A 23416-nucleotide genomic window follows, 5' to 3' on the forward strand; every position below is an offset into this window, starting at 1 on the left:
GTGCTCCATTATAGAATTGCTTTTGTACACCCCCTTTTTTTTCAGTTCTTCCCAAGCTTGAAATTGTAAGCTTATAGCTTGAATTAAATTTACTGTTAACTACTGAACATTCAACCAATTTAGAAAACACAGGGAGGGATCAACTACAAAACTCCACATGTAAAAGCCACACGTAAAAGTAATTCCCAAAAGAAATAAACTGACATGGCTATCTTTTTAAAGTTCACGTTTATCTCAAGTAGGTCCTTCATAAAAAACAACCTTCCATTAGAGATGTTTTTTTTAAACTAAATTATGTGTGTTGCTGTATCAAAACCTTTCAGAACAAACGACTAAGTTTCCCCTTCAATTTGGAACCCTTGAAACCACTTAGTTCTAGAGCAATCTCTTCATGCACATCAGGCTCTGTCAAAATACTAAAAAAATTTGAAGTTAAAAAACTAATTTCCCAATCTTTATTTGAAACTGTGTATCTTAGACTACCTCAGTTACAAAAATGAAGAAAAAAGTGATAAAGAGCCTGGCTATTTATTTTAAATTAAATCAGAAATAAAGACTCCTGTTTGCCTACATTTATAAACTTCTCTTCTTATGACAAATAGACTGCATAAGTATAAAATTACTGAAACAACTGCTTTCAGTATTTTTCATTGCAGAAAATAGAAATATGTATTTATACAATGGCTACCCCCAGAGCTGGGTATCCTAGAACATACTGGTTATTTACTTCTAATATTCACTTCTGTTCCCTAAAAAGAACCACTTCAACGTGCATGTGCAACCACATGCAGTTATAAAAGGCTATCTTCTTTCAGATTATTTTTAGCAAACAATAATCTTAGGCTTCACATCTGTACTATTTCCTTCTAATCTGAAAACTTCCCTGAGATTTTCTTTATACTAACACTTTACACTAGACAGTGAAGATGACACTCACTGTACTAAAGAAAGGATTGCTACAAAGAACTATATTAAGGAACATTAGCTTGACTCGGATTAGGTCCTGTGTATTTCACAATGTATTCTTAATGCCTTCTCATGAGATGATAAAAACCAAATCCTTATCTTGCTTCTCTTGAGAATATCACTTGTTACTTTGCTGATTTAACTATTAGTTCTTTTTGACCTCAGTATTGAGACACAAAAAGACTCCATATCTCTTCAGATTCCAATTTAGCAAAAGTGATATAAACATTTCAATATGGGTGACACATTACATTGCAGTGAGAATGGCATTAACAGGAAGCAAACTTCAATGGAAGCAAAGCAGTTTGCTGAAGAGTGTAACAGCTCTTTATAGACAATTTCTCTTCAGGAAACAGAATGGAAGGAGGCTTTTATGTAGAGAAGGAAGCCTATACTAACAGTGTGTGAAATTCCCCCAGGTTTTAGCAAGAGAAAAATTGAAAATTCCCCCAGGTTTTAGCAAGAGAAAAATTAATGCTATTGTTAATTAATTATTCTTAAATAAAATTAATATTATTGTTAATGAAGGAACTTCTCAATATCATCTTTGTTATGAAAATTACAGCATTTTGTGAATTTAGCCAGTATGTCCTGCATATTATGCAGCAGTTTATATACAGTCTCATGAGGGTTATCTTTTCTGAACAATAATGTACACACATGCACATATATGAAGTTTTTTACCATTACTCTTAAGATACTCTTCGTTCTAGAGTTAATTATAAAACGTTTCAGAGGTCTCTTTCTAGGTCTTAGTTGAACATCTGATTTTAAAGAAAACACAGAGAATGAAGTGTTTTATTCCTGCTTTGTAATTCCGCTGTTGTTGAACTGGAACAGTGGACCTAGTGATGACCCTTGGTTTGTGTGATCTGCTGTGTAACACAGACAGTGTGCTTGCCCTGAGTGAATTACTCCCTCAAGTCACAGTAACTCTAACAAATTAGAGCAGTTCTTTGAATCAAGTAGTTTATTGTGGTTAACTTTTTCTGTTGCCATACAACTTCAATACATGGCTCCAAGAGTAAATTACCTGCACCAAAATTTCATACTTTATTTCCAAGCGTCAATTTGCCTAGCTATGACCCTGAAACTTTATTTCCTCTCCTCTATTAAGATCACAGACTTCTCCCTCCTCTTCAAAAGAGAAGATGAAATCACGTCTAAGTATTTCATCTGGTGGACAAGGCAGCTAACACACCTTGAGTCTCTTCACTAATAAACACATCACAGCATATTTTAAGGATTCTGATGGCTCTGATTCCTCCTGTATCATTGATTACAGTTCATGAATAGTGAACACTATAAACAGACAACTGAAATCTTCTGGTGTAGGTTGTATCAGTTGTGTGATTCTTCCAGGTAATTTCTGGCAAGTTGAAGCTCCTCGTAAGAAGGGCAGTTGACTCAGAGGTGTCTCTTTGTTCCTCAAACAATAATTCCTCAACATCATCATCCTGCCCGGAAGGTTTACAGCAGACTCCCACAACAATATCTGCATTATTTGTTTACCCCTTGATTCTTACCCAGGCACTCAACTATTCCACTGCCCTTCTATCACACACATTCAGTGCCACCCCTCCACCTCTTCTGCCATGCCTACAGTGGATGAGCTGTTTATGGAGACTTTAAAGCTGTACTGCCACATTTCCCAGATCTTGGTTTTGTGAGTACAACACAAAATAATCAGTAGCTGAAGTCGAGGGACTGTAAGTCAGATGGTCTGTCCCTAAGATACCAAGCTGCAACCTACAGCTGACAAACAAGATGCTGTATAGCTTCAACAAAACCTGCCAGAATTCCCAGGGGAACAGGCACATACAGACCTTCCTGTACACCACAACTGTTTGCTATGGAGTTCTAGAAAGTCATCCCTGCATCATCCTTCCCCAGCTCCACAGCTCCTCCAGAGCCCTACAGTTCCTCTGCTACCACAAACTTCCAATCAACTCAACCTGTATGAACACAGCTCCTTCGCTCTCCAACCAAACCATGGTAATCCCTGGAAAATAAAGGCACAGGGGTAGGGCAATCCAGGATTTTTAAGAATCCTTACTCTCTGGTCTTCTTATACAGAAAAGTATTTACATCCATTTTGAAGAGCTATTGAAGAGACTTACATGCAAAATCATAAGTGTGTAAACAAATGAGGTAACATAATGGCAAATGAAGCAAACGTAATATTCAAGATCTGTTCCGCCTCTAAATAACCAGCTGCATTCCCCAAGGAGCTTCCCTTCACATATTAGCTGATCCAACTCATCACAAAGTATCACAGCATACCCTTTTTCACTAGGTAAACGAAAATTAACAAAATTATGTCGTTTTTCCCAATTATAGTCTTGACACAAAAATATGACCAAAACTTCACACTTACATTCTTCCATTTGTTATCAACAGGTTGCAAAAGATTAGTAGGGGATGTTGTTAAAGGCTGGGTGACAGAGTCCTACAAAGAAATCAAAATAATTTAAATCTTAATCAAAAAGAAGAAAAACATGGCTGATACAAATCCTGGCAGAAATGTAGCACAGAAAAATCAGACATTATGAGAGAAAGAGAAGTACACTAAATCATTTTAGCTATAAATACTAATGCAGCAAATGACAGCCTTACAGTCACTATAATTTAGAAATATTCTCATGTATCACACAAGAGTACATTCTTTGGTAGCACAGCACTTCAGGAAACTTCAGCTTTTGGAATGGGTACTTAATAAGGACATAATCCTTGCTTATCCCCAGGTATGTACCAAGGGATGACAGAGACTGATGGCAAACTTCAGAATAGAATTATTATACTGGAGATTTGTTGTTAAAGCAGTTCCGCAAGTTTTCAGCAGAATGAAGAAAAGTTCTAATGTACGAATGCTAGTGCTAATCTAATGATGTACTAAGTTTATAATGCAATTTTAAAAATAGAAATAATTAAATATATGCAGATTCAGACATAAAATTACAAATAAAAAGCATAATCCCCTCTAATATGCAATTGATGTCATTATTTATCGCTGCTCCACCTTGCTAAATTTATTGGCATCTATTTTAGAAAGAATGTTTTTCTCCCTCCTCTCTCTTTGCTTATACTACTGTACGGCATTTTTGGTAGTCCACTCTTGCATGCAAGCAGCAAAGTATTCATGCAAGCAGAGATAATACCACACTGCTGTAATAATAATATGCTAAGTAAATCCAAAATATTTTAGTAAACAAAAAACAAAACAAAAAAACCAGAGCTGGCCAGGGAAAAAAACACATGAGGTAGTAATGAAGGAATTCTTTTCCATCCTGCTTTTAGGATTAGGCTTGAGAATGTAGAAGTGTAAAAAAAGACATAGTGAATATATGCACTTGCAAACAAGTAAGACACATTAGTCTTTCTTTTTATGAATTAACATGGAGAAACAAATATCATCTGCCTATAAAACAACTTCAGAAAATGTAAAAAAAAATCTTTTCCAAACATCATTACTAGACAGGTCATTTCAAGAAGACACAGCTGCAAAATGAAGTTCAGAATTCAAATGTAAACCTTCCCCTTTCAAAGACTGCTACTACTCATCATCCATTGAACATTAAAGCACGAGTTGGAGATAAGCAAAGCAGAAGGGACTAGAAGTAGAAAAGATTGTTCTAATAAAGAAAAAAAGAAGATAATTATGATAAATTAAATATGCACTGGTTTAAAAAATACTGTAGTCTTATGAAACCAGAAACATTTTCTGAATTTTAGTTCTTTTTTGTATCTTGGTAAAGAAATAAAAGCCATCCACTGCTTCCAATAAAGCTGTATTTTTTCCTTTATAATCTGCCTAATAAGAAGCTAACATTTAAAAAAAGTTATCAGATATACACAGAAGAATCCACCATGTGTTTATATAGACTACAATTATACAAACAATTTCTGAAAATGAGTTGAAACTAATACATTTTTTCAATAGTTCTAAAAATTCCCCATAATTTTTATTTTATCAGAGGAGGCTAACATAATCTGTAAGAACAAGAATTATACTTTACTTAGTTGCAGAATTAAACTGCTACATTTTCAACCAGTGTCGAATTGTAAACACTTTTTTGCATACAGTTGGCCAATTTACATTTTCCCAATATTTAATCCTGCAAATTTATATCAAAAATCACACAAAACTTGAAAAAGATGAAAGACAGCTACAGGTCTAGAAGTTCTAACCTATCTGAAGAATTACTGGAATTAAGATATAGACCTAATTAAACTCTCAAAGACATTTTCATTTCATTTGGATCAGCAAAGCTTACCGCTGTAACATGAGATACATCTGTTGAAGCACTTGCAGAATTCTGTGGACCACCCATGTGCATCTTGCTGATATGTGTGTTTAAACTACCCAAGCTTTTGAAGACACAGCTACATTCTGTGCAGTTGTACGTAGGGCCATTCTTCACCTTAAAAAAAAAATAAAGTAAATTTTCCCTACACCTACCAAATATCATGTTTTTACATTATTGTTCTATATAACAAGTAATTATGGGATTATGAGAGCTACAGTGGTTTATTTTTTCAAGTTACCAATATGCAGTTATGGAATCAGGCTGGTACCTCTTGGATATATGCAGATTCATACAATCACATATAATCTATGTGATTATATTGCTTATCCAGTTGCTTACTGCCACTTGACAACATTGTGAAGCAGCAGACAGCAAAACTCATGTCCTGCGGCAAACAAGGCCTCAGGCCTTTTTCCCTTCACCATCTCCTACCATTTCACACTTAAAAGCAAAACTGAAATGCAGCTTTACAATTAAGATTTGCCTGAAGAGGAAACATCACACATAATACAAATGGAAGTTTGAAAGTATGAGATGAAAAAATTGCAGACAAAACCAACACCGTGAAGAGCAGGGAAGTTTAATGCCTAGTTTGACCTGAATTTGAACACACAGAACTAGAAAGTGATCAACAGCCACTTGTTTGAGACTTTCAGACCAATGGGTTAAGGTAATTAAAGCAACTAAATTTGCAGATTCCAACCATCCTCACCTTCCCCTCAGTCCATCATACATCAATAACATCCAGTGTCACACTTGCAATGTGCAGGTATTTAAAAGAAAATACACTGCAGTATATTAATGCAGAAAACACACTTGCAATATAGTATTGATATTTCATATTTTGTGACATTAAACTGCCAACAAGACTTTCAAAAAGAAGTATTAAGTGATAAAGTGTGCTACAACTAAACTTTAGGAATGCTTTAGGAAGTGAGAATCAACCTGTAATTCATTATCAGCTGCAATGTTATTTTGTAACTGTATCAGAATAAAACAAAGAATTCAGAGAGTTCCACACAGGCTTGAAGAAAACACAGCAACAGCAAGAAAAAAAAAATCACTAAGTTAACCAAAGCAGTAACTCAAATGCAGGCTCAGGACTGCAAAACACAGAATAGGATGTGATCAAGAGGTAGCATTTATTTAAAGTATCTTTTCTTACAGGAAAACAGAGTAACAGAAAAAAAAGTAAAAAGTGTTTTATACTTCACTCCTAACTAATACCAAAAAAAGTTACAATTTAAATTATTAAATTATGGTTCATTTTGTTATGTAGCATAAGATATCACACATAGAGAGCTGTTAACCTTGAGGATGACCAGTCACACCAGAGAATCAGAGAATCAATTAGGTTGGAAAACACCTTTGAGGTCCTCAAGTCCAACCTATGACCAAACACTACCATGCCAACCACACCATGGCACTGAGTGCCAAGTCCAGTCTTAAATACTTATCTCCAGAGACGGTGACCCCACCACTTCCTGGGGAGCCCATTCTAATGTCTAATCACCTGTTCATGAAGGAATTCCTCCTGATGTTCAACCTAAACCTCCCGTGGCACAGCTTAAGACTGTGTCCTCTTGTCCTGTCACCTGCAGCTTGGGAGAAGAGGCCAACCCCTACCTGGCCACAGCCTCCCTCCAGAGAGTTGAAGAGAGTGTTAAGGTTACCCCAGAGTGTTAAGGTCTCCTCTTCTCCAGGCTAAACAGCCCCAGCTCCCTCAGCCACTCCTCACCAGCTTCACTACCCTTCTCTGGACATGCTCCAGGACCTCAATGTCCTTCCTGAATTGAGTGTCCCAAACTGAACACAGTACTCCAAGTTATATGATGCAACATAAATAAGTATCACACATTATTAAGACATATCCATATACTAAGGCACATCCTAAAAGTAAGAAGGTAACATGCTAAAAGGACTCTTAGTAATACCTACCATTGTAACACAAAAATGGAAAACAAGACTGCAAATCTCAGTTAGGGGAAGAGTGAGAACAAAGATGATATTGTGCACACAGGAAATAAAAGAAGCAAAAAGCACTACACCTCTATCCCTTCGTAATTTCAAACCAAGACTAAGTCTCTTTCTATTGGTATTTTCAACCACAACTCACTAAAGTCTGCAAGGAAATTACTGAACAAAGTTGCATAGCTCATATTGCTAAGAAGATTGTATTACTTTATCACAGCAGTACCTTCTGAGTCTTAAAAATTGTCTGCCAAAAAGAGAAAAAAATCCAGACATAAAGAGGTCTGAATCATTTTTTTAAAAAAACTTATTCTGGAATTTTCTTCTACTTGTAACCAAAAACACTCTGTAAAAGGCTGCAAAACATACTTCAAAGACAAATGGCAAGTATGTTCTAAAATAGAATTAGTAAGTCACTGCTTGGCATTGAAATTTTTCATCATTTTCTGCTTGGCTACTTCTGGCCTACTTTCATCTGATTCTAGTCCTTGTTCTCCCAAGACAGACACAGGTACATTTTTGTGCACCTAACCCCACTATTCATTAATCTGCCCATGTACTGAAAAGACACTGGCCAATGAAGGTTTTGCTACTTCTCCTGAGTATACATTTATTCAGACAAGCTAAGGAAAGCTCAGAGGTAAAAGCAGCAAACCAGAATCTACACTATAGCAATAAATGCATACTGGTTGGAGCACACAGGAATAGCAAAACCGAGTTAAGATGCATGTTAGCAGCCAGGACTCGATGAATAATGGCCTTTACCTCAGAGTGAACTCTCTGGATGTGTGACTGCAGGTTGCCTTTCTGGGAAAAGGCGGCGGGACAAAAGGCACAGGCGTGGGGCTTCTCCCCCGTGTGCTTGATCATGTGGGTCTGCAGAGCCCCCTTCTGGTTAAAGGCCTTCCCGCACTCGCTGCACTTGAAAGGTCTTTCACCTGCAGGGAAACAGCGGCAGGAGGAGGAAGGGTAAGGAGATTTAAGTAAATGTCAGCCGTTTTCTGTAGCTAAACCAAAAATTGTATCCATTAAAATAAAACACACACGTTATTATATATGTTATTAGGAGGTTTTGACAATAAAATTGTTTACCTCAATTACCAACCACAGCACCTACTCTGATTAAAATGCAGCCTTGTTAAAAAGGTTTTGTGACTTAGCTGATGATTACCAGTTTAAATGGGTAAAATAAAGGAAATATAGATGAAGCAATTATTCAAAACAGCTTCTCTCAACCTGTGGTTTGAAAGATCTCAAAAGCTGCTATGCAAAATCATTGGAGAAAAAAAACAAAGGGAAAAAGAAACCCACGTTTTATACCAAATCCTATAAAAATGCACACACCTTCACAAAAAACAAGCAGGCCCAGAGGATAAATGGACAGTAATAAATAACTAACAGTCAAATTTAAACCTTTATCTAATTTAAAATCAGAAAGTCTTACAGCAACTCTGCAAAAGATGGTATATGGTTCCCACTCCCCAATAAATATTAAGAGCGATTCACTCTTTGCAACCACATACTGAAAATATGCAATGAAATAATGTTTTAGACAGTTCTGCTCAGAAAATAATTTTTAAAACTGTTCATATTGAATACTTAAAGAAAAACTAGCCAACATTTTTACAGAAACGTTCGGTCACAATTTCCCAATTTTGGTGCCCTCAATGCTGTGTATAATTACACTTTTTGTATGTTACCAGATAAGCATGAAGAACCCCCCAGTTAGAGAACATACAAGGACTGCCTAAACAGATTACAAAGCTACATAAACTTACTAATGATAAATTTCAGTTCCTTACAACCATGTGTTCTACTTAACTCCTGGGAACCTCCACTTTGAACTTAGTAATAATACTTTTTTTCTTTTAGTGAAATAGTCCAGCTGTGGTAACTCTAGGACCTTGAAAATATTTAACACCTTGCCTTTGCACATTTCCATAGCCAAGATCAGAATAAGCACCACTGGGTGCTATCTTTGCTACACCAGTAAGTCCTACCATGTACACACTAAATCAGTTTTAATAAATATTTTTATAATATTTATCATTTTATAGCTGTAATTACATCTACTTTAAACTTATTATTTCTTAATTAAGAACAAAAGAACAAAAGCAGCTATTTTTCTGAAATTGATTTCAAGCATATAACTCACTGAAGGAATGTGTATCTTCTGTTCTGCTGCTTAGAGGTTTTGAAGGTGCCTTAAGGATTGCAGGTTTTAACTGTATATTTTTTAAAAGAGATTAAAATTAAGAACACTGATTCACATCTGGAAATACAAATTCCTATTGGGCTTTCATTGGCAAAAAGCTGAGCTTCCAGTAAGAGTGGCTGGTGGACATATGGAAGTACTGCTTCAGGTTAAGTTTGCCTATGTAAATAAATCTCATTATAAAACAAAACCTTAACTCTAATGCGGAAACATTTCTCAAGTGTAACTTAATAAAATACAGATTTGAGAGGGGGGACAAGGGGTTCATAACTCAATTATTAATGTGGGAATTGCAGTCCCTGAGACTGGATTTTTTTTCCCAGAAGGGTGTATGTGCCTGAAATGACTAGCTAGAACAAAAAAAGGACTGCAATTAAGAGACTAACCTAATGCCACTCATTGTGCACAGATCTGCTATTTTAACATTTAAAAACTTGGGCATTCTAAATTCTTTAAAACAGAGGGGTTTTTTTCTAGATATCTACAGTACCTCAAGCAGCCAAATGCCAGACAGATTATCTGCAGATTCGGAGTACTAACATACTTCACAAATTACATGAGTATTTGCAAGGTAACTGGAACCTAAAATGACCTCCAATCATGGGCAGATTGGGACTGCATTTTCTGTTTCCCAACAGACAAATGTCTTTCAGTCTTCAGAAAAAAAATATAAATGCCCTTGAACTTTCCAAAGCTTTAAAAAAGCATCCATAACCAACTATAATCTTGTTTATTTATTCTGACTAAAATAAGCTAATGAATTAAATAGAGCCAAGAATCTAAAACACTGAAGTTAATTTTCACTGACCTTTTTTTGATATTACTTTCAAGCAATTGTTTTAAAGCAGGTACAAGAGTGACCTCTTGTGTTACTTTTCTATAACTAGATCTGTAAAACTTCAAAAGATTCTTAAGAAAGTGCCACACAATGGTCTTTTTATTTCTTTGTAAACAGGACCATTCTTGTAAATGGCAACTCATTACATCACTGTCTGACAGTGATATTACAGTGATTGATACTACAACAGTATTAGTCAGTGTAATAACAGAATTGTACACTTACACAAAGGAATACCTGAATTAACTAAAAACTAGACAAATGGCAATTCATTCAGTACGTATGAAAAACACATATTGAATATCACTGGAATATCTTCAATGAAGACTTTGTTTAAAGCCAAATTCCTGCTATAATAATGTATACCTGGTTAAAACATAAGAAGTATTCTTTTATAGTCATCTGTACACTTCAAAAGTTTTATATTATTTTATGCTTGGCATTTTTTAATTATTTCAATTGCTTATGGTTTAAACATGCACATATTTATGATAAATGTGGCAAAAAACATTTCCTACTCATTCTGCAAATTTGAACAGTCACCTGCACTTCTTCAATTATTACAACCTAGGCTTATCACCTCAGAAAACCACTTCTTAAGTTTAAATTAATCAATTTTAAAAATGCAAGACTACTACTTTATTAGTATCATTAATTCTCATGTCCTTGTGCTCATTTTGCAACTAGATTCTAGAACGTGCTCTCTAGAGCACATAAGATTTAATTAAAAGTAGATGACTGGACCTTATCAAGAGATTCTGATTTTAAGGCCCATTGAAGCTAAGTACCAAAATTGATATTTGGAAACAAATGAAATATATCGATTTTTTCACATTTTTAAACTGCTTCTAATCATATAAATCTGAAAAATTTAAAAGCATATAAATTTCCTAAGCAAATGAATTACATAAAGTTTATTTTAAACCAATAGGTAACTGTATCTAATAAGCCAAATGTATTAATAATCTTTCAGGTCCCAACAGAGAGAAAAAAGACATGGCATTTCAGAGGTTAACTGATATTTTTAAAACAAAACCAAATTAAAATAAGTACTTCCACAGCCTTACCTGTGTGTATTCTAACGTGCCGTGTTAATTGACTCGGTTTCTGGAACGTCTTCCCACAGTGAGGACAGGAATAGGTAAACCCACTTCTATCAATGTTTCTGTTGTAAGATCTGGTATTTGATACCCTGTGATTTTAAAAAATATAAATTAAACATTATTTTGAAGATGCTTCTTTTACCCCATCAGTTTTAACATAGTGTTAATTTGATGGCAATATAGTATCAGCTGCAACAGTGAAAACCCAAACTCCATAATGACACTGAAAGGACAACACCAACAGCTCTTTTCTCAGTACCTATATACACCAAGACTTTTAGTTATTTCTGCAGTAAAGATCTGATACATCTTACAGGCTCTCTTCATACATTTTCAGGGTAAATTCTATTTGCCACAAGTATACAGTGACTTCACATTTTGGTGGGAACCTTCAACTCTATTTCTTTTGCCTGAATATAGCAAAGTCCTTCATTCTGAACTAGAACACACAAATCTCACACACTGGAGTACAAATGCAGTTGCTGAAGTCCAGTAAGAGCAAGTTAAGAATTTAACAACCCAAATATTCACCACTGACCCTCAAATACAAATCCCATTCTCCAAAGAACCACAGAAACAGAGAATATAAATTCCCAAAATTCATTTAGCTACAAATCAAACTAACTAGTTTATTCATCCTAACACCTCTAAACAGGAGTTGTCCACAAGAACAATGGTTTTAGCAGGTAATACATTTACATAACTCAGACCTTACTTGATACTGCAAACCTTTAAATTTCTGTTCACAGACTGAAATTTACAACACTTGTTTAAACCTCTTGCAACACAACTATTAAGATCATAGAATCTGTATTAACTTCTAGTAAGAAGAACGGGGAATATACAGCATTTCTTGGTTTTGAATATGTAATTTTCCTCATCTGCTTTTTACAGAAATAGTGAAAATTAAAAAAGAGATCAGCTGTCGAGACTTCAGGCTTTTTTAATATATAAAGCAAACCAAGAGAAGTTTTTCCTCCTTCTAACTTAAAGTACTTCTCACCTTCCTCAAAGTAAAGTTAAACTAGAGAGCTGAAAGAAAAGACAGAACAAATATTCACCAAAAATAACAACAGCATTTACCAGGGCTCTTTTTTCCCCCTTTTCATTTTGTGCTTTTTCAGATTTACAAGAAATTCATGGGAGGCTGTAACAGGGAAAGATAATTAAACTGCAAAGAACAAGTAACATCTTTGCAGAATGAAAGCATTAAAACTTTTGTCATTATAATAAATGCTATGTAAAATTAATATACATTTGCTTCAATATACTGCTATTAGTGCTTAAAATCATAAACACACTTCAAAAATCACTTTGCATCAGAGAAACTTAATGCATGTTTACAAATAGCTTGCAGATGAACTATGCTTAGTATGTGTGCCTAAATACAAAAACAGGGGGAAAAAAGACCTCCAAAAATAACCACCCACTTAAGCAAGGTTTTAAAAAGAAAGCGTCATTTTAGAACAGCATATCAAGGAAAAGAAATTATCTGCATAAATCATGGTACTTTGCTGACTGGAAATACTACTTCTGCTTTTCCCAGCTATCACCATAAAAGTAACATCTGCTCATTTTGTTATAAACTCATGATTGTCACCTTATTTTATAGTGAGTTTTCATATGCTCCTTTAGCTGTGAGGAAGTTTCAAATTCTTTTTTGCAAGACTTGCAGCTGTGAATCCTACTGCCTGCCAATTCCTGACGATGTTCTTCCATGTGTATGGACAGCTGACTCTGTAAAGTGAATTCATCTCCACACTCTGAACAGATAAGATTCTGAAAGAGATAATAGAGACTGATTTTTCAAAACAGCAGTGCACAAGCTTTGTTCAAGTAGATTAACTTACCCTTCTATGGACACTGGCAGCTGGAAGCAAGCAGCGAGGGAAGTATACAAGCAAGAAGAGTTCATGAGCCCTGTGATATAAATCATGTACAATAATCACTGCAAGATTATATTAATATTTATATTTTAAGTAACTCCAGTAGAACTGAGTTCTGAAAAACTTCATATGGCAGCAGAAACAAGTAGCTCAGTACCATCCTCATCACTCCCTATTTCCTCGGTGGGCTGGTTCAAGACACACACAGAAGCTCACCCCAGTACCATTACACCATGGTCTACAGAAACATCTGTAACAAATAATTACTTTCTAACCAAAATCATGGTAACTGTGGATTCAGGGATTTCACACTTTTACAGGTTAAAATGATATTGAGTGTCATTTTTAAACAGTAATCCCACCACAGTTAGCCCTGACTTTTTAGCTTTCTTGAAAGTAAAGATGACAGAAATAAAGAAGAACACAGTGTTTCTAACAGATATCTCTTCAACGCATTAATTTCAGAAAGTTTTTTTTATCAGCTCAGTTTTCAGTAATTGTGACTATCACTGAATTGAAATGTTTCTTATCCTACCCCCTTTTCCTCTCTCATAATGGTCAACAAGAAAAGTAAAAACAAAAACAGAAAACAACCATGTTCATTTCAAGAAGGATATTGACAAGAATGTTTTAATCAAGAGGAACACAGGTATGCCACTCTTATTTTTGGACTGTTTTGACAATAAATTTGTTTTTTAAGTCTGAAAAAAAAAATTCTGCAGTATCACATTTCCAGACAAAAGCTTAAAAAGCTGAAGTCCTTTAATGTAATTAATTACCAATTCAAAAATTATTTGTTTAATCTAACTTAGATGCCATTATTACTGCATTCAAGTTACAGAGCGAGCAACAAATAACTAATTTTTTTTTCTAGGACATACATTCAAATCAGAATACTTCTTATGGGCATCTACTGCTCTTATACAACAAGTATATGATCTTAGATTTCTAAAAGTTGGGGAAAATTTTATGACAGGAAACCTACAATTACCATGCCAAGCTCAGGAACCTCAAAACTGAGGGATTTTGAATCGCTTCTCAGCATTTTTCAGATATACATATGTATCATGTTAAGTTGCAAATACACATATTCTATTAACCAACTTCTACAAACAAAAAAATTAACCTAAGATGAAGTTATTTGACGCAATTAAAGTCTTCATTATTCTGTTCAGTACTGTGAAATTTGCTGTAGGAAAGCAAGATTACAGTAAAGCAGAAAAACTACAGAAAACCCACCTATATATCACACCAAACAGATTATGCTGCAGGCAATTCCAGATGTATTTTTTGCTCCTCAAGGAAACAAAAAAATCACCACCATGCACAGAGCAAGTAATTGAACACTGTAACCTCACTATGGTTAAAGCCACGGTTAAACAGAAGGAGCTGGTCAGATGCAAAATTCCCAAACCCATAAAAAAATTTTTAAAGCTCTACTCATTGGATTCTGCCTGTTTTAGCTCTCTCTATCTCACCAGATGCAACATCTGAAGAACACTTTGGAACTCATGATCTTCACCTGTTTTGTATCTATGACTGCCAGCATCTGTAAAGGATTTTAATCTGCACTTTTTCAAAAGATCATTGCTCACGAATTATTAGACAGTACAAATCAAATTCAGTGGATATTTCTAAAAACAAAACAAACAACAAACAAAACCCCAACATCATACAAAGTAAAACATAAAAACCCAAAGCAAGAGGATCTTATAATGAAGGAATTTTCATTTTATATCCACCAAATATCAGTTTTAACTTTTTCAACATATTAAGGTGTTCCTAAAGCCCAAAAGCCACTCATGTTCACGAAAAAGACGACATAATAGCAGTTCTAATGCAATAAATAATTTTGTTTCTGTTTTTTATTCACCATTTCTATCCTGCCAGGGCAAAATGTAGCAATGAAAACTATTGTGCATTTCCACTTAGGAAACTGACATGTTCAACAATCCTCAAGAAGATGGGTCATATTTACACAAGATATATTCTTAATGACTTCTCAAGAGAAAGCTATCCCATATTAGTGAGGAATTTCAAAGGTGCAGCTTTTCCCTCACATATAAATTTATCACATATAAGTTTATCACATATAAATCACTGACGAATGTGAGGAGAAAATAGTCTCTTGCAAGCTCAGTATCAACGGCCCAGAAACTTCCTTCCAGAACCTCTCGCATGGAGCAGTCAAACACAAAAATCTAAGTTTCACAGACAGACTCACTCTCCCAAATCTCACTAGAGCTGTTCTGTTCTTTCCCATGTGCATTTGCCTGTAGATAAAACTGCCTGATGCAGCACAATACAAAGGTAATGCTTCACAAAATGAAATTTGGGGAGCTATCTTCCTACCCTCTATGTATGTCCCTTAATGTATATGCACCTCTGCTCTGATTTCAGACTTGTAACCCTTCTAACAGCAAAAGGAAGAAGAGCAGACAGGAGTGAGAACGCACTCCACCCCTAACTTGTTAACATGCACATTGTGGAAAACCCCTCAATGGCAGCTACTGCCATCACCAATTCCCTCTGCTTCAAGTTCAAATTCCAGCTCTCCTACAGGTCCTGTGCATAATTACTGTGAAAGCTATTCCTGCAGGTTTATGTGAATTAATTGCTACATTCATGTCTGTTTTATCACAAAACTATTGAGTATTATAGGAAACACATTCATTAGCAATTGAAATATGTTCATATTTTTATAAATTTAATTTTCAAGCTGCAGATGGAATTTTAAATTGGAAGGCATCACACAGCCTATTCTTCTGACATCTGCACCAAAGCAAAAAAAACCAGCACTGCTGAAGTGCATGAGAAATCACTTAGTGGTAGAAATAAATACCAAAAACCACCCTCAGGTGTCTTTCTTATTCTATGTTTCAAGAAATTAATAAATCAAGTTTCCTTAATAACACCAACTAAGCCATTCATCATTATAGATACATCAATATACAGCAAAATTGGACTCCAGTCCACTTAACTTGGCTGCCTACTTGGCTGTGTACATGACAAAACACAAGCTAAAAGGATTAAAGAAGGAACCTCTACAGACGGCATGCCCTGCATCTGGTTTAAGGAAAAGTGCACAAAGGCCTATTACTCCCAACTTACAGGTCAAAACTGCTGTAAGCTGTCAGCAATTGGCATGGAAGAACACACCACTGTTACATTTGTGATTGGAAGCTGGACAATAAAAATGCATTCCTGATTAAGCTCCAGTTCTCCAACATGAAGTGCAATTTTAAAAAAACCTTAATGGGAGGAAGAGGCAATTGCATCATAAAAAATTTGGTATTTTGGGCAGTGCATTCAACTCTGGCAACTGTTGTAATGCAGTAAAGACTATAAAGCGTGCAAAATACACCACTATGTATTAACTGCTAAGAATTTAATCAACACTCTATCAAAATGAAAAATGAAATTTTGATAGGGGAAGGACCAAGTACTCTCAAGCAAAATCACCAACCTTGCAAAAACAGAGGTGGGAGCTGTAGATAAGGTAACAGCTTCATCTATTTCTATGAATGGTGAGAGTGCCTCACCATGACATCTGCCATCAAATATGATCACACGTTTTCTCTTATGTGTAGGCTTATCAATGTAGATTAAGTCACAGAAATATCTTCAAAATAAAAGTATGTGCAAATAACCAATTAGTCAATGTTTATATATAGTATGATATGGTATCTATCAAATATGCTCAAGTTCCTTTTTTTCATAAAGACACAATGGGAACACTTATTTATAATCAGGATATTAATTTCTATAACTAATATTAAAACAGACTCCCCACGTAAAGTTTTATATTTCTTCAGAATAAAATAATTTATTCAAAATCTAAATTTACGCAAAACCTAAAGCATACAGGTAAGGAATTAAATACAACCGCTATTACATGTCTTTTCAAAATTAAGTTATAAACTTTAATGAATTACCTCCTCTTTCTCATGTAGCATTATATGTGCTTTCAGACTGGCTACTCTGGAGAACTTCTTGTTGCACACAGGACACGTAGGATCTTCGCCATTGTGAGTACATTTGTGCAGGGTCAAGTTGAATTCAACATTAAATGACATCGGACATTGGTCACACCGGTGAGGCTGTTTATAAAATCACAAAAAATAAAGACAAAATTCAGTCTTCCTATAGGCTACATATACCCTGAGTGACACATATAACCATACAAATCAAAACGTTAAACATTAAAAAACAACAATTCAAGTACCTACATAGGATAATGATGCTAAATAATACCAAGATCAATTCTCTTCTTTGCATCTCATTACAGAAAATGCACATACAGCATTGTAAGAGCAAAAAGGGAAAAGAAAGAAGGGGAACTAAGGAAACCAGAGACTCAAAACTGAGACTGTCTGAAAAGAGTGAAGTTCGTAAGAGAGAGCAATGAGCAGGAGTCAGAAACACATTCTCCTATTTTAACTGTGATCATGATTCACCCAGAGGGTGGCTGGACACTGGAACAGGCTCCCCAGGGAAGTGGTCACAGCACCAGCCTGTCAGAGTTCAAGGAAGATTTAGACAATGGTCTCAGGCACATGGTGTGACTCCTGGCATCAGGAGTCCTGCACAGCGCCAGGGGTTGGTCATGATAATCCTTCTGCGTCCTTTCAACTCAGCATATTCTGAGGTTTCATGAAATTTCCTGAAGTAAAACTAATAATCAAAGCAACAAAACACTTGGTTTATACTAGGCCTGACTGCTCCTCATTTGGTATCTGCAAAACCAGTTTTCTATTCTTTAAGAGCCCTTTCACTTTTGGATGTAAAGGCTCTTACATAAGTGTGCAATAGCATGGGCTTAACCTTATCAATTTTACAACACTGAAACTTGTGTAAGTTGCTTTTGTATATGTGAATTATCTCCATTATTATGCTACCTTTTGTGAAAATTAATCTATATTTAGGGCTACCTCAAAAAGTAACAGAATTATTTTCATTATAAAACGAATGTCAGTCGTCTTAGCTTTGTGAACAAGAAAGCAAGAGAAATAAAAGCTTCATATTACAGATGCAACTTGTGGCAAAAGCTTCATTTAAAAAGCCAGTCCAGTCTTAATCACATATTGGTATTCTTCTCATTCTTTCCCAAATTTGATTTGTAAGCAGCTAAAGTGATGACATTAATCCACTGATTAATACATACATACTAAATTAGTTTACAAGTAGGATCCTGTTAATAAATATAAGCATTATTTTCCTTTTATTGTTAATGTGCAGAATCACTTTGCAAACTCTATTGAAAAAAACTCATACATTTTGTCATCCACCTGGGTATTTCAGAAATCAAAGAAAATGGCTAAAATTAAAAGCTGCTGATCTGGAAACAACAATCCAATTAAAGGGCATCAAAGGAAGGTCCTATCTCAAAGGAAACATGAGAAAACATAAAAGAGATATGTCACAAAACTCTGAGGTCCCCAAGTAATAATTATTAGTGGTGTGACTGAAAAGAAATGGAAAAGACACCTTGTGTTAGCTTCACTTGACAGTATATGAAAATATCAATGTACACTGGTTGTATCTAGCACAACTCATACCTTGTCATTTTGCTCATGATCCCTCATATGGCGCTGGAACTGGGTCTCTCTTGGAAAAGACAGCAAACAAATCTCACACTTATGGAAGTTGGGTACTTGGTAGGGAAAATTACCGTTCTCTGCAGTTGGTGTCAGAACATCATCTACAAAACAAGCCATAAAACATTTGTATGAAGTCACATTTTATCTACTTACAATTTATTGAAAAAACCAGAATCATTTAAAGTAGAAACTATTTCAATTCCTCTAAGATTTTTGACTTATCCAACAGTGTAACTTCAAGGAATCTTGAAGATCTCGGGCTGAAATATCACTGCTTCCATTGACACAACCAAATATATCCATACCTCAAACTGCCAGTCACTACAGACATAAATAATCACCTTTCCCCAGTAATTTGAAATAAATTCTTTCTGTGCTTCACAAACACCCATCAAGTCTGAAACAAAATGAAACCTTGCAAAAAACACTAGGTACGAGTAAGGGACTGCCAGGGGTTACTTTTAATAGTATTACATCACAGGTTTCTAAAAAAGTTTTTAAAACTACATAGTCAGCAGTTCTGACTCCACAGATTTTGTGCCCTCCCTTCTCTTGCTCGCTCCTTCCCTAAGAAAAATATTTTCTTTCTTCTTCTGGCATTACAAAAAATTTATTAAAACCTATTTTAAAACCTTTAGAATTGTAAACCCAACGCCAATGTTTCAAGCAGTTGAGAGAGATGCAATAAACTGCAAGTCTAAGTGTATACATATTCAATCAATGGAAAGAGATGATTTTTTCTTTAAACAGACCCAGTCTAAGCCCATACAGTTTTCTTCTAAACTCCTACAGTCATGTAACTTTTGATACACCAAGTTGCAAGCTTCTACATCCTCCTGCTCAAATGAGAGAAGTCAATCCTATAAATACTTTATGATAAAAGGAAAATATTAATCTGAGGAAGTTAAATACATTTTACATTTGAGAAGATACTGTATTACTAAGAAAGCTATCTTAATTTAAGAAAAATTTTAAGAAAAGCAACTGGCAGGAGGGCTGTACTGCACGTTAGAGTCATGAAAGGGGAAAAAATCTACAGAATTCAGTTTCAAACTACCACAACTAAAACTGCATCAACAACACAACATAAAAAGAAAAGAATATTTATTTTATTATCTAGACATGCAAGGTTTCTGATGTTTCTCTTTAAGTCAGTACTTTTCTTCATGTATGTAAGAACTAGGCATAGGAAGTAACAACACAAGCACAAGTTTACAGCATCCTGTTTACATTTCCTCAGAGGAAATTGGAGATTATATAGTTCATATAGTATTTCCACTCTACTGCACCCACTTCAAAGTCCTCTCTCATTCACCACAACATTTACAAGGGGAAAGAAAATATCAATACCTTATGTCCTGATCTTTTTTTTTTCCTTCCTAAAATTCTCATAAACAAACTTTAAAAGCTTGTAGTTGAGGAAGCTGTAGGAAACATTTCAGCACAATTTATCTGGGCAAGAAATCACAACAAAAACCAATGCCCTAGGGACTTGCACTTCCCATTCCTGGACTAAGTGACCCAATTAAATTTTGTTTTGCAAAGTTTAGTTATCGAATATTTCTCTGTAAGAGAATGATGCAAACATCACTTATCTTTATCATGTTTAAACTTACACTTACTGCACCCTTTAATAGACTATAAATTCATAGTATGCAGACACTATCAATAACAACCCTGAAATGGCCGCATTTCTTCAAAAGTGGAAAACCACCGCTTTAATTACAAGACACAAACCTTCAAGCAATCTTGTGATAAATATGCCTGATTAGAAAAAAGGACACAAAATCAGTTTCTGTAAATAATGGCATCACAAGAGAAGAGAAAGAAAAACCTACATCTATACTTGGGCTATGTGAAAACATAATGCACAATGCTTTCCCTTCCTCTGGAAAAAGGAGTAATTGTTCAATCCCACGTAGGCCTGACCTCTCACTTTAAACTGACAACTGAAAAATGATCCAATCCATGACTTTCCAAAGGCCTTCAAACCTTCTCCTTCAACCAAAGAGATTATTATCTTTAAACATTCACTCTTGAGATCAAAGGCACTGGGCAATTCGCAAAAACAATGTGGAAGCAATTGAAGTAGCAAAAATGTAACAGTGACATCATCAAAGGTGCTAAATTCTCTACACTTTGAAGCAAAATCCCAACATGCTCACTAGATTCTGAATAATACTGCCAAGTGGTATTGGTCTTGGGTCAATAATATACCTATGCACCATTTTTATTCAAATGTGTATCATATCTGTATTGACCAATACTGATTAATCTACAGGCTGTGAATTTTCTTCTGCAATTTAAAAAGGAGTTTAACTATAGAACAAAAAATTAAGTATCTTGTAATATTTCAGCAGAATTTGATTACTGTAATTCTACAAAATCAGACCACTTGATGAAGTCGTTCAGCTGAAAGTCGTTCAGCTTTTCTGTAAAAAGGCAGGAATGACCACTGCTAAAATAAACAGAAAGAGGCAACAAATGCATAATCTTAAAATATTTCATAGAAAAGAACAGGAAAAACAGCCTTAACTTAGCAAAATGAGGAGTTGAACATATCACATCCCACGCCAAAGCGTGACAAAGTTCTCAAGACTAGTTCATGGATGATCATAAACCCTGAGCTGCCCCCAAGCTGTTCCACCTTCCCAGAGGCACTCAGATCCCATGGAAGAAGAAACAGAAGGCACCCATATAGCAAATGGACTGCTTACAGTTGTAACATTTTAAGCATTACTCTTTCAATGAAAATTTTTGTAACTCTTGCCAAAGCCAAATCTTGCAGGGTTTTTTGGTCCTATCTTTCATACTGCTAAAAAGCAAAGGAAAGACATTGGGGAATCTAGATGTCTAATCTAGGACTGGACTCTAGAATCACCAACTGGACTGTAAAGTCCAGCTTCTCTTGGCAGAAGACTCTGAGTGCAGAAATCCTTAAGGACAAGGCACAGCAAATCAACTTAGGTTGGACTCCAGAAGTCTTCAAAGGCTCAGCTACTGGGAGATCAGGCTGAAGCCTGTTCCAGGTAGTTACAGCCAGTATGCCCACTAAAACAGTCCAGTTTCGACATTAAACTATTCTGAAAGTTCGATTGCTTCACTTTTTCTTAAAGGGCAGGACTGCTATCTAATACAGGTTTAAATTAAAACACGAACTCATTTATTCATTACCACTACGGCTGAAGTAGCCTATGGGAGAGATGAGACTACAATGTCTTTTTTCCTTTGTATGGTCACTAAAACAGTCCTATCCTGTATCACCCACTAAATACTGGATATTTCAGAGAATTGAACAGCTCCTTTTTATTAAAAATGTAGGAAGTGACTTTATAATTACTCTTCTACTAACAAGGAAAGTATTCAGAAAAATATCTCTCCTGAAGTCCAACAACTGGGTAACAGAAAGGCCTAAACGGTTACACTGTGTTTAGAATTAGGAGGACAGTAAAAACAGGAAAGACACTGTCAATTAAAGAAGTAACAAGCAAGTGAGCCATATTTTGACTTTTCAGGCAGGTCTCAGCCTCATGAAGTAAGACTCAGGACTGTTTTCATTTCAACGTTATCAAAAAAGTACTTCAAAATGAAATAACCCTTCGACACAATTTCTTTGTTAGAAGAATTGCTATCCCAATGAAAACTTTATTTACACTGATACCTCTTTCATAACAAGTCAAAGTAATAACCTACACTACTGTATTTCAGATAAATCAGCAATAAAATAATCTTTCCCTATATCAGAGGGAAAAAATGCTTATGGTGCATCAGCTTGGATCATCAAACAAGCCAAATGCTGCAAAAGACTGAACCTATCTTAAAGACCAATACTTTTGAACACCAAAAAAACATGCAGACAAAAGCAAGTTCAAGAAGCTAGCAGTGGGGCATGAACCACGTAATTTTTAAATCCACTGAGAAATCCGTCAATTAAGAAAAATGCAACAATTCCAAATATTTCCTGGGTACCCAAGTGAAAAAAATCAAAATACTGACATAACTGACACAACGTTTGATGGACACATTTATCATTTATCATATTAGCAAAAATCTCATTAATAGCCAATATGATGCTTATGTTGTCATATTGTAATATATGTAAATATAAGTATTAGAAACACAAATTAAGCAATCTTTTTATTGTCAGGTATATCTGGCAGATGAGAACACAAGTCTGCTTTTTTAAAGAACTAATGCAATTCAGAATGCTATCAAGCCAAAACCACAGAATTAAAAGTCTCAGGTTTTAGTTCAAGAAGACATTAACTGATTAAGTAACACCAACACAATCACACAAAAAATTGACATGCTCTTATTAGAGAGCAGCTTCTTACTAATATCCATAAACAAACACAGAGAGAGAAAACAGAAAATAACTATTCAAGTAACAAACCTCCTGAAAAATAAGTGATTCTTTCAGGTCTGCACACTACAAGAAATGATAAACCTTGCTGAACAGAAGGATAGTTTCAAACATTTGTATTTATCAGTATTAGCTGCATAGAAACAGCGCAGAAGCTACTGTCACTT

General features: G+C 35.2%; 1 protein-coding gene across 6 annotated transcripts in view; it reads right to left on the minus strand.

Moving 5' to 3' along the window:
* Positions 1-23416, minus strand: part of ZNF236 (zinc finger protein 236) — a 73078-nt gene that overhangs the window by 43318 nt on the left and 6344 nt on the right. For 4 of the 6 annotated variants that reach the window (XM_058020624.1, XM_058020631.1, XM_058020615.1 and 1 more), the window contains exons 1-7: positions 18845-18971; positions 17222-17386; positions 13001-13179; positions 11365-11489; positions 8010-8182; positions 5241-5387; positions 3344-3415 (exon numbers count right to left, since the gene is read on the minus strand). In XM_058020624.1, coding sequence (XP_057876607.1) covers positions 3344-3415; positions 5241-5387; positions 8010-8182; positions 11365-11489; positions 13001-13179; positions 17222-17386; positions 18845-18871 — 888 coding nt within the window. In that variant the 5' untranslated portion in view covers positions 18872-18971. Of the gene's footprint in view, positions 1-3343; positions 3416-5240; positions 5388-8009; positions 8183-11364; positions 11490-13000; positions 13180-17221; positions 17387-18844; positions 18988-23416 lie in introns of those variants that run through there. The other 2 variants (XM_058020649.1, XM_058020657.1) reach the window with 1 other exon arrangement.

The sequence above is a fragment of the Melospiza georgiana genome, chromosome 1 (genome assembly GCF_028018845.1).
Source record: "Melospiza georgiana isolate bMelGeo1 chromosome 1, bMelGeo1.pri, whole genome shotgun sequence".
Classification (NCBI taxonomy): Eukaryota; Metazoa; Chordata; class Aves; order Passeriformes; family Passerellidae; genus Melospiza; species Melospiza georgiana.